Source organism: Mesoplodon mirus (genome assembly GCF_964341445.2).
Source record: "Mesoplodon mirus genome assembly, chromosome: 20".
Lineage (NCBI taxonomy): Eukaryota > Metazoa > Chordata > Mammalia > Artiodactyla > Ziphiidae > Mesoplodon > Mesoplodon mirus.
In genome coordinates, this window is record NC_138996.1 from 11,754,599 (window position 1) to 11,767,517 (window position 12,919).

At 39.0% G+C, this 12,919-nt stretch overlaps 1 protein-coding gene and 1 pseudogene across 3 annotated transcripts in view; one reads left to right on the plus strand and one right to left on the minus strand.

Annotated features, from left to right (window-relative positions):
* NSD3 (nuclear receptor binding SET domain protein 3) overlaps positions 1-12,919 on the plus strand; it is a 107,137-nt gene that overhangs the window by 41,105 nt on the left and 53,113 nt on the right. For both annotated transcript variants that reach the window (XM_082608517.1, XM_082608516.1), the window contains exons 3-4: positions 3,998-4,069; positions 4,438-4,600. In XM_082608517.1, coding sequence (XP_082464643.1) covers positions 3,998-4,069; positions 4,438-4,600 — 235 coding nt within the window. The remainder of the gene's footprint in view (positions 1-3,997; positions 4,070-4,437; positions 4,601-12,919) is intronic.
* LOC309795780 (glutathione S-transferase LANCL1-like) lies at positions 11,046-12,370 on the minus strand (annotated as a pseudogene). The gene has a single exon. The product of its transcript is annotated as a glutathione S-transferase LANCL1-like (transcript).

Genomic DNA, 12,919 nt, shown 5'->3' on the forward strand with positions numbered 1-12,919 from the left:
AGCCACCACAATGAGAAGCCCGTGCACCGCAACGAAGAGTAGCCCCGGCTCGCCACAACTAGAGAAAGCTCGCATGCAGCAATGAAGACCCAATGCAGCCAAAAATAAATAAATAAATAAATTCATTTTTTTAAAAAATTAAGATGACTCGAATGCTATGGGGAGCTCACTCACTGTCACCTTTTCTCTGATGCTTTCTCTTTCTGAAGCAGCAGTACTAGTACGAAAAAAGGTATCCTCAGTCCCCATGTGATTTTAATCTCTTTTAAGCTTATCCTTTGAACGACTGAAGGAAAATGGATTTTATACCCAGCAGTATTTTATCTGTTGGCAATTTCTGACTCCTTATTTTTCTTGACTCCTAAGCATTTGGCTTCCCTTGACCATTTCATCTTAAAAACTCTCCTTCTCGGGCTTCCCTGGTGCGCAGTGGTTGAGAGTCCGCCTGCCGATGCAGGGGACGCGGGTTCGTGTCCCGGTCCGGGAAGATCCCACATGCCGCGTAGCGGCTGGGCCCGTGAGCCATGGCCGCTGGGCCTGCGTGTCCGGAGCCTGTGCTCCGCAACGGGAGAGGCCGCAACAGTGAGAGTCCCGCGTACCAAAAAAAAAAAAAAAAAAAAACTCCCCTTCTTAATTGGTATTTGTGATACTGTGTTCTCTCTCTTTACCTTTCTTTTGAGCTCAAGTCATAGGTCTCTAAATGCCTAGTAAGTATCACTGTTTTGTTCACACATTAGCACATTTTACCATGTATATTCCCTTTCTGTCACTGCAGCATCCTTATTTTTTCTTCTTTTATTTTTATAGTCTTGAAAGCTTAGAATAAATCTTCTTGGGCCTCTTTTTCTCCCTTGCCATTTCTTGCCTTTTAAAATGACTGTGTAAAAAAATCTCAGTTCTTTGAAAGTGATTTTAACAGTGTTTCAAGCCAGCCTGGAGAAAATGTGAACAATATGGAACAAACAAAAAAAATCAAAAAGAAGTAAGACATTTGAATAATAAAAAGGTTTTGGAGGAAATCCTGTCTTTAATCCAGAAAGGGAAAAATGTTACTGAGCTTCAGACGAGTTCTTAACAACAGTAGGGTTCTGTTGTTTGGCAAAGATGAGTCACTCCGTATCTATCTGCCCTTAGAGTCAGAGATCCCTAACACCCCGGCATCAGAAGACTGAATGTGCCGAGGAGGAGGACTTGCTTTCTTGGCTCCATATGTGCTTCCCCAGGTGGTCCTGTCCTCCTGTGGTAGCTTGAGAATGAGAAGCTGAGGTGAAGGTTTAAGCTACGTTTGTGGACTGAAATGAAGCTGCCGGACGGGCCTACGCAAATGTGGACCGTATCTTTTTTTTTTTTTTGAGGTACGCGGGCCTCTCACTGCTGTGGCCTCTCCTGTTGTGGAGCACAGGCTCCGGACACGCAGGCCCAGCAGCCATGGCTCACGGGCCCAGCCTCTCCACGGCATGTGGGATCTTCCCAGACCTGGGCACGAACCCGTGTCCCCTGCATCGGCAGGCGGACTCTCAACCATTGCACCACCAGGGAAGCCCTGGACCGTATTTTTAAACTGCCTCATTACACCAGAGATCAGGACAAAAATTCCCATTTGAACATAGATTTTTCTTTCCTTGCTCAGTGAGCGTGTCCTGTTGGATTAGCTAGTCATGGTGCCACCACAGACGCATCTGACAGAGCTAATTTAGTGCCCACCAACAGCTGCCACTACTTCCTTCACTTGGGCTATTTCCAATATTTTCAGTAGCCTCCTAATTAGACATTCTGCTTCCCCTCTTGCTCCCTTCCAAAATATTCTCCATGTAACAGCTAACGTGATCCTTTTAAAACAGAAATTGGCCGCGTATTACTTCTCTACCTAATCCTCTTCAGAGGCTTTCGGTGCACATAGGATAAAACACTTAAATGTGGCTTACAAGGCCCTGGTGATGTAGCCTCCTCTCCACTCTCATCTTGTAACCTGTCTCTTCCTTGGGCCAGTTAAGTCCATTGTAATGGCTTTTTTGAAGTTTCTACCTTTGTTTAACCTCAGGGACTTCACACATGCCACTCCTCTCTGGCATGGTCTTTCCCCCACTTTTTACTAGACTAAGTCCTCCTCTTTTGTTCAGATTATACTTTCTCAGAGAGGCCTTTCCTGACCTTCATATCATAGCTACATACAGACACACCATTATTTCTCTTTTTACATTTACATCGTATGAGTGTATGTTTGTGTTTGTTTAACGTCTCTCTTCTACCCAACTGTGAGCTCTTTGAGGTCAGGGATCCTATCTGTCTGTTACAACATTGTATACCCAACTTCTAGAACAATGACTAGAAAGTCGTAGGCACTGCTGAATGAATGAATGATACTTGGGGTTTGGCATATGAGTCTGGCTTATCATTTTCCTCACCATTTTTACAGTTTCTTTTATTTAATAAAACTTTGTTTTTATAGCAGCGTCTTAAACTGCTTGAATTAATTGAATGAGAATTTTAAGTAACTTCTAGAATTAGCCATACTTTTTAAGTGGAATTAGAGCTAAGTTAATGGATATATTTCTCTTTTTTTAAGCCATCTAAACTAAATTCTGTTCTTTGACAAGAAAAGTTTTTAAACCTTTTAAATTACAAAAGTAATTTGCTTTTTACAGAAAACACAAATAATATACAAGTATAGATCTTCCCTCACTGCTTCCCTAATCTTGTTCCTCAAAGATAACTACTCATCAATTTATTGTATAATGTATCACATATTTTTCAAGGCGTATACAGGCTATTTTAAAATAAAAAGTAGGAAGATTTTGATAGATGTGGATTACTGACATGAAATAATGTTGTAGTTACCATACCTCTGCTTAGATTTTCTCACTTTGTGTATTTCTGTAAGATAGGTTCCTAAAATATAATTGTTAAATTGAAGAGTGTACATATTTTGATTTTTTTTTTTTTTTTTTTTTTTTCGGTACGCGGGCCTCTCCGGTTGTGGAGCACAGGCTCCGGATGCTCAGGCTCCGCGGCCATGGCTCACAGGCCGAGCCGCTCCATGGCGTGTGGGATCTTCCCGGACCGGGGCACGAACCCATGTCCCCTGCATCGGCAGGCGGACTCCCAACCACTGTGCCACCAGGGAAGCCCTTGAATTTTGATAGATACTTCCAAATTGCCTCCTCAAAGGATTGTAGAAATCAATTTTTAAGTAACGTATTTGTGGATTTTATGATTAGAAAAGTAATGTGATATTTATTATAAGCAATTTGACAAATATAGAAAAGCACATCCAAGAAAATCACTTATTCCATCACCTGGTGGTATCCTTCTAGTCTTTTTTGTCTGTACACGTAAGAAATTATTTTTCCAAGATTGGAATCACACTATACAAACTGCTTTTCAATTTGCTGTTTTCAAATAACATTATATTGTTATTTTTCTGTGTCATTTAAAAATTTCTATTATTCCACTATCTAGTTGTACTACAATTTATTTAACGAATTCTGTACTTTTTGACATCTAGACTATTGTCTAATTCTAATGTTCGCTCTTAAAAATAGCACTGGTGTGCATATCTTTGTGTGTATCTATCAGTATGTGTATATATCAGTGCTTTTTCAGTATACACTTTTAGAAGTGGATTTGCAGGGTCAGAGTCTGAAAATTTAAGGCTTTTCATACACATTGTCAAATGGTTCTCTAGAAGAATTCCAAGTTACATCTTACTAGCAATCTCAGAGTGCCCATTTTTCTGCACTCTGATAGGTTAAAAAAAAATGAAAATCAACAAATTAAGTTTTAAAAGTGATAAAGTAAGAAATGGGAGCTATAGCTGTGGTGTAGAATGGACAATGGATGTTAAGACACAGCATCATGTACTATGTAAGTTGTATTTTTCCTCCTTACATTATTCAGCTAATAAATGTCCTTTATTCCCTTTGCTGTTTAGTTTTCTTTGACTCTTTGTGTGTGTCACTGTTCTTTGGTTTGCTGCCATTTTATTCTTTTCACATAGAGACCAAATGAGAGGGTTGACACTGTATCAGAAAAACCAAGAGAAGATCCAGTACTGAAAGAGGAGCTCCCGGTGAGTGGCTTTAGTGAATACTGTCTAACCAAACATGGTGTGAGGAGGTGGAAGCAGAGTGATTAAATTAGAACACACATAGCATGTATTATTACTTCAGAAGTTATACTGAAATAAATCTTGGAGCTGGTTTAAAAGGTAGATATTTTTAGCGAATTATTTTCCTTTTCAAAACTATGACCACTTTTTAATAGATGTGAATTTTTGAGATGCCTTATCAATAATTGGCAACAGAAACCATCAGTCCTCTTTTCAATATTTGGGGTGGGGCTTATCTTCCTCCTCTCTTCTTCCCTTTTGCTAGATACGGGTAGCAGGCATCAGAGAAAAAAAGTATGAGTGAAGTTTTTTATGACCTTTTCCTACAGGTTCAGCCGATGTTACCTTCTGTTCCAACAACAGAAGTGTCCGCTGGTGTTAAGTTCCAGGTTGGCGATCTTGTTTGGTCTAAGGTGGGAACCTATCCTTGGTGGCCTTGTATGGTTTCAAGTGATCCCCAACTCGAGGTTCACACCAAAATTAACACAAGAGGTAAGAAAAGGCATAAATGGACATTAGTAAAAAGTTGTGGCAAAAAAGTGAATCTAAAATGTTGTTTATGAATATAATACATATGTGATAATATAATCTGACACCCAAACACATACCAGTATCAGTTTTTAATGAACAGTGAAATAATTACGGTCATCTTAACTGGCAGAGAGCCTCTACAGCTGACATGGTCCTTGTTTTCCCTTAGAACACCCTATGTTTGTTTTATAATTTCTTTCACACTTCTTTTTTAAAAAGTCTTAATCTGACCTTCAAAAGCAAGCAGACCGATAGGTAATAAGATGTCATATATGAGCGTAATAGACATTTGGGCCAAGCTTTGAACATTTTTATTTCATCTTTGACTCCTGTGGGTAGCAATTTTTTACTCAGACAAGTGCTTTTCATCCTGATAAATTTTGCAAGATGCCTTTTTCCTCCTTCTTTCCATTTCTTTTGTTTGTTTTTTGGGGGGGGGTTTGTTTGTTTTTAATTAAAAAAAATTTTTTACTCCATTTTTGCATCTGTAAATTTACTGGGACATCCTTATAAATTCAATATGAAATAGAAGTATGGTTTGAAGCCAGCTACATGGCATAGAATTCTACCTTAGGAATGTTAATAAATATTAAGAAAACATGTATTCTAACTTTATTCCTTTTCCAGAGTTTGACCAAAACCTGTAGAATAGATTCCTGAGATTTTAGCATTTGGAATGGACTTGCTTAGTAGCCAGAGGAAGGTTGGAGTTGGGAATTTATTTCTGGATATTTGCTTTGCGAACTCACTTGTCGAGTCCCTTATTGTCCGTGACAACTTTGCACCTATTTCTTTTTCTCTCATTTTAAACTTTCTGTCTTGGCCCCTGTTCACTGTTATGAGGAGAAAAAGTGTCTGGCAAGTCAGATTTGTGACGGGATCTGCCATATTTGTAACTCTTGTGCTACCCAGCAAGAAATCCACCCAGATACAGAAGACAATCATCTTGTCACTGTAATCTTCTGATTAAGGGTTGGGGTGACTAGAAGTATCGATAGGGTAGAAGTTTAAAAAAAACCCCAACACTGTTGAATGTCCACTCCTGTGCAAGGCACAGTGTTAAACAATTCTCTTGTAGGACTCCCCTGGCGGTCCAATGGTTAAGACTCCACGCTTCCAATGCGGGGGGGCATGGGTTGGATCCCTGGTTGGGCAGCTGAGACCCCACGTGCTGCATGACGTGGCCAAAAAATAAATTAAAAAACAAACAATTCTCTTGTATATTTTCTTAAACAGTCCTCATAGCAGCTATACTATGAAGTAGGTACTATTATCCTTACGTTTTGGATCTGTAAATAGAGTCTCAAAGAAATCTTAGTCCCTAACCTCTACTCTTAACTACTACTGTATAATAAAAGGAAAGTAATTGAATTCCCCTACTCATAATTTACAGAGACTGGGGGAGGCAGTCCTAGCCCCTTCATTTATATAGTAGGGCTGTTGGACTGTTAATCTCTTGAGTACCTTGCACATTTAATAATCTATGATTCTTGAATGGGAGAAGAAAGGGACAAGCCTTCTTAGATAAAACAATACACAAGTCCCTATCTGGGCCTCCAGGGCACTCTGAGATGTTACATCACGTGAGAGTTGTGGCTCTTCAGTTCTGTCCCCTTAGGAAAGCATCCTTTTGAGATTATATAAAGAATTTCACATTTAATTACTCCATGAAAACTTACTAATTTCAGCTTTTTTCTGGGATACAAATGAAAGCAACAAATGAAAGCATAATCTATGCTTCATCTTGTATTCCAAAGGAAGTGTTTAAATTTATTTTATGAGTTAATCTGGTCTGGTCCTCCCTACTTTAGTGCTGGAAAAACTGATTTTGTTTGTATTGTTGAGGAAACCGAAATCTGAGAATTTAGGTTTGAAAAATGTACAGGCTGATAATATTTAAAATTTTCTCTTTCCTGTAGTAGTTTTTAAAATAATAGCCTTCTTGAGCTATGATTTACATGCCATAAAATTCACCCTTTTAAAGCCTGCAGTTTAATGATGTTTAGTACGTTTCCAGAGTTGTGTGGCCATTACCACAATCTAACTTTATCCCTTCTTTCATCAGCCCAGAAAAGAGATGCCGCATCCATTAGGAGTCACTTCCCATTCCCCACTCTGCTCTCCAGCCCTGAGAAGCCACTAACTACTTTTTGTCTCTATAGATTTGCCTTTTCTGGTCATTTCATATAAATCTACTCGTATAATATGTGGGCTTTTATGTCTGGTTTCTTTCACTTAGCATCATGTTTAGAGGTTCATCTGTGTTGTGGTGTGTGTCAGTACTTTGTCTCTCTTTATTGCCAAATAATATTTCATTGCCTGGCTGTGCAGTGCAGTTTTAAATGAAGCAGTTTTTTGACAGTTTTTCTAAAAACCAGAAACACAGTATAAAACTTGATTTTGTTGATTATGTTCCACACATGACACCTGTGAAACATTTTGTGTTGCTTATTATCTAAACTACTTTGTAAAATTTGTCTTGAATTTTATGTAGTAATCAATGGTTTCCATACTGTTATTAGTCAGTATTGTTATTAGTCAGATTCTCAGCATTGGAAAACGTATTTAACGGTTTTCACACTTACAGATATAATTCTTTGAAGAGCACATTGAACGATGTTTGGATCACATGTCTATTTTGTTGTATTTCATTGTTTAGATCTCATTTTAAGTGTAAAAGTTAAAAACGAAATGCTCTTTCTGCTTATGACAATACAGTATATATGTTCAGAAGGCAGAGTTGCCCATAGTCTCGTCCTCCAGATATGTAACAACTATTAAGAGTTTGGGAGTAATTCGGGGAATTCCCTGACAGTCCAGTGGTTAGGACTCTGTGCTCTCACTGCCGGGGCACCAACGTTCAGTCCCTGGTGGGGGAACTAAGATCCCACCAGCCTCGAGGTGCGGCCAAAAAATAAATAAAAAAGAGAGAGAGAAAAGAGAAGAAGAGTTTGGGAGTAATTCTTTTTCTCTTTGCATATTGTAATTAATAGATATGAAAATAAAGATTTTTAACTGAGAGTTTTAAATGGTATCACATTATACCTATTGTAACTTTTAATCCCAATATATTTTTAAAAATTTAAAACTGGACAGTTTTACCTATATTATTTTTGTTATATAAAAATGTTTCCTCCACATTTTTCTATTGGAAATTTAGCTCATTATTCAGAGACAGATGTGCTTGTTTCTCCATCTGTCAGGTCTTTAGGTTTTTATTTCACTCTTTTTTATAGTTTTCCAGCCAGCAGGAAACAGTGCCAACAAAGAGACAAATTGTTTGATTCGTTTCATCTGTAGTAAGTGATTTAATGGAGGAAGAAGTTGAAAATAAAGATTAAAATGAGATTATTTTATCTGTGAGTTTTTGTTTTCATGTTTTTAACGATAATTCAGAGTCTTTTTGGATTACCTGTTTGGTTCTAAATAAGTAACTCTGACTTTTGGAAACAGATTTATCCTATGTTCTTGTTTTTTTTTTTAGTCCTAATAAAATTTCATTGAGAACCAGTTAAGTCAAATCCTTTACGGAACATAGAAATACATACAATTCCAGCCCTTTCCAGTAAATGGCTATATAACACTTGGCGTAGGGTCCCTGAATATCCTACTTTGACTTGTACCTGTAGGAGAGAAACAGTTCTTCTACAGCTTAACAATACAGAAGTGGGGTGCTCTGACCTATTTAGGGGGAGCAGCAGTGAAGTCAGAATTGAGTATGAATAGCAAAGGATTATAGGTGAGTTCAAGTAGCCACAGGAGTAGATGAATAAGTGTTTACTTTTCACATTTTGTATTTCAAACTCAGTCAAGAGAAGGCAGGGCATTATAAGATCAGACACAAATTAACCTGAGGACTTACGAGCAAAGTACACCTCTCAGTTAAGTCATGCCGGGAAGTTGTAATAGGAGAGAAAATGGCCACTTTTACCTAAAACTCTACCTACCGTGAAGGCTTTTGATTCCAAATAATTGGAAGTGACGTCAAAGATGAAAAGAGGGTCAAATGACTCTAAGGATTAAAGACTGACTTCTTGATGGGACCAATAGGATTGATGTAAATAACCGATCGTGATGTTCACAGAAGCACACGACAGGATAAATGAATACTGCTTGACAAGGCTTTAAGGTTTCACTACCTAGTCTTTACATGGAGATAAAAGATACTACTCAGTTTTCTGGGAAGCAGTTTTGTGCATTTTTTCATTTTGTTTTGTTTTCTAACAAAAAAAATATCTGAGGGAAAAATGATATAACAGAAATAGAACTAAAATGATGCCTCTTCCTTACAAAACTAAGAAACTTCATGTAAAAGTTTCAGTTTCTGCCATGGTGTTAGGGTATTAGTCTGAGTTTTATAGCCTTTGCCTGAGCTTAAAATCCTATCAAACTTTCTGAGCTCTTAAACATAAATAAAACAAACAATGGCACAAATATAAAATCTTGCCAGTTTAATAACTTAAAAAGCTAAAGACAAAAATGAAAACTGGATTGTGTTTGTATTGATAAATTTGTTAATGGATGGCAGTAGCTAAACAGCAATCTAAACAGGAATAAGAATCTTATTCAAAGTGTTCTCCCTGCCTTGATGTCTTCCTAGGGTTAAATTAATTAAGGTGTTTGGTGAAGCACTGTGATCAGTCTCCTCCAGTTAGAGAAAGTGTTTTGTTCTTTTTCCCTTGGTTAGTAACTATAGTAGCTAAAAGTGCAGGAACAGTATAGTAAGACATTTAACTAAACCAAATGGGGTCTGTTCTGTCAAGCTGGACACCCATCCAAAGGCAGATTAGCTTTCCTGTGGATGCTGACACTGTTCATGTGACACGTTCACGAGAAAGGCACGGCTTGCACAGAGCTTGCCAGCAGTGCTTCAAATCTGAGAGGCACAAGGTTGTCCCCAGCTAGCATGAGTCACAGAGGAATAAGCTAATCCTGGGAATGGAGCAGTGGGCTGTGTTTTAGATCCTACTGTCAGTAGCCTTTAAAGGGTCAGGCAATTGCCAATAATATTAACTATTTTGGTGCTAAATGGAAAATAATAGGGGATTGCTATCCACGGGAACCAACATGTACTCAGTGGGGATTTGGTTCACAGTTCCAATAAAAATAGCATGTTTTTGTGACCGAGAGAGCCGTGAAATAGGCACATTTAAAATTTTTAGAGCCTGTTTTCTTAAAAACTGCAAAATGTTTCACAATCAGTCAAAATACATAGAAAAAGACAAACAAGCCTGGGAAAGTCAGCAATGGAAGAAGGGGGAATGGGAGCTGATGAGTCAAAACAATTTGTACAGAATTTGAAGCACCAGGGAGTCTTCACCTACCATATCAATACCCGATCCTGAGGGCTCAGAAATGGATGAGTGTTAAAGCCTCGGGTGTGCAAAGAGACAAAAGCCATTTGTTCTAAGAATAATCACTGGATAATACCTTCTCAGGAACCAGCATTCCTGTCAAAAGCTTAGCGATTTTGCAGTATAGCACCCCTCCCCCTTTTTAACAAGTAGAATGCTCTACTATTTAGTGAAAAGATCAACATCTAGACAGATAGGAAGGAAAATACCTTATGGCTTCTTCCCAGCAACCAACCCTTTATAAAGCATTGTCATTGCAAAGTAAGTAAAACACAAATCAAAGTTTAGAAGGTCAGTCAGAAAGGGTGGACTCAATCACAATATATTTACACACAGAAATCTCATTTCCTGATCTTACACTTATTCCAAAGAAGAAACAAATTTACATAAGTAGTTCCAAAACATACTAGCTTATTTGGAGAAAACAAGCATTTTGTTAGCTTATCTAGAAATAGCCTTTAAATCAGAATTTTCATATAACGACCATCACATTTCAGAAGTTTTTGATAAAGATGTTGGATTGTAGAGCCTGGATGCTCTACTAACAAAAAGAGGCAAATTTGAAAGTGTGTTTATCTCTAGTTTCAGCATTGTGAATCTGAAAAATGGTGTTTAGGTCCCTAGCCCAGTTGGCAACTCTTTCAATTTTTGTCCTGGAAGCATATAGTTATATTTTTGTCCCGTTTCATAATCAACCACTTAGAGAAAAGCAAAGTCATAAAAGTGTCATAAAAAAAATTAAAGGGAAGAGGTGGATGTCAATATCCAGCGATAAGCATGTATTTATCTACATTTAGTTTCTTTTAAACGTTTTTAGAACTGTAACAGATGGTTATATTCATAAGCCTGAGTAAGAATACGACTGCCTCCAAGTTCTGAAATAAATGCATATATGCCCTCAAAATACTGTACACATCACCTACCCTCCCTTTAGGAGAAACTGAAGTTAATTAAGATTTCCCTGGATATTTTAAAATAAAAGTAAATAATTAAAAGGAACTGAACTAAAGACATATTCTGGAAAAAAAAATCAACTAAAGTACACAGTTTGACTCTGTTGTTGCTTTAGCCCCGGTTTGATGTATAGAGAGGCTCACGCAGTGAGTTGCATTGAGGGGACTTTCCTCTTACAGTTCAAATGCAGGGAACCTGGCTTTTGTGGGCACTAGGAGGTCAGCCAAGAAATGAATTGTTCCAGCCGTTCCTTCAAAGAGGGAGAAGGGGGTGTCTGGTGTTCTGCATCTGTGTTCTCCATAATCTAAGCACCATTCAGCGAACTCACAGGCCCTGTGCAGGTGCCTTGCGTCCTGCGTGAGGTTGTACAGCGGCAGGAAGGCGTAGGCATCCCCTGCAGCGCCGTGGCACAGCCCGTACCCCTTCTTCAGCGAGCCACACTGCCAGATCACATCAGCACACAGATAGGCATCATTGAGAGACTGTTCCTCTTTGAACACCTTATAGGCCTGAATGAGCATGTACACGACTCCAGGAGAACCGTGGCACCAGTGGACTTGCAGGTCCCGAGTAATGTCCACACGAGGAGGACATTGCCGGAAGGGAATTTCAGCTGGCAGACGTAGTCTCCACTGGGCTTGACCAAACTGTCACTTCCCATGGCTCACTTGAAGGCTGGGCTGCCTCAGGTGGTCATAAATTCCTGCCAGGCCATGAGCAGCCCCGACATGGTATTCTCGGTACCATTCATACACCAGCGGAGTCTTTCTAGCTAGGTCTTCTCCAGAGGTTAAGACTGTTTCACAAATCTGCTGAATATGGCTTTGAGGAATCTTTTCCACTCCAGAGTTCTTCACAAAGAGAAGAGCATAGATATAGCCCATTGGACCATAGAGCATTTCATTTGGAGCATATGGGGATCAGGCTTATTTAGGTGAATTAGCTGGGTGATGCAGTCTTCTGCCCGCTTCTCATTGTTCATCTTGTGATGCACCACAGCGGCCACTGCCAGGGGGCCCCTATCCTCGCAAAAGGAAGGTGATGGAATGCTTGGTCAGATAGTTCAGACTTTGCTTTACATAGCCATGTGCCATCTGTAGGTAGGTAGGGTCCCCAAACATATCCTAGAGGTGTAAGTAAAGCACAGCAATACCTGCCCAGTCAGTGTACACTGTGTTATCCCGAGTGTCTGCCGACTTTAGGCTTCTCTCCATTCGCTGAAGAAGCTCTCGAATCTTATTGTTCAGGAGTTGTGAGAATTCAGTAGTCATCCCAGCAGAATCAGAGTAGCCTTCAGCCAGGGATTTGTTATAATCACATAAGGATTCGGGGAGGCCCTTTGCGCCATGGTGCCAGAAACGAGCCCCGCGGCCTCGGGACAAAACGAGAAGCGACGCTTTCACCTGTCCTGTGTTCTTGTAACCCTACTGCTTGTACCCACCACCCTGTCCTCCAAACCTACCTATTAGTTGCGACTATATTTTTGTTCTTGTCCTCCAAAACCCTTGGACTTTTAATAAACCTTCTTTGATTGATCACAGTCAAATTTATGCTTGGCTCTTCTCAGATTAGATGATATGGAAAACCAAGGTGTGTATGTTTCTCTTTTCTCACAGGCTATTTTACATATGAAATTTTAATTTGGTTTAAAAGTAATTCCTTAAGTAATCTCCCGTTAATGTCTAATAAAATTTAAAAATTTCAAATCCAAGATATAATCCTTTTCCTGTAACTCAGTCAGTTGAGTTTATGCTGATACCCATACTTTCTGTCAGGATCTGCTTCTTGTCCTTCTCTCCGTACCTGCCTTATCTTGGATTCCCCAAGAGGACCAGTTTTCACATTTCTCTATTGACCTGAGACATTTTCTTTACAGTGATGTTTTTCAAACTGTTATTGGTAAAGGACTAGTTTTTTGCTCTTTTAAAAAAATTTTCCAGTCCACCGTGGACCAAAACTTCTGTAAATTACG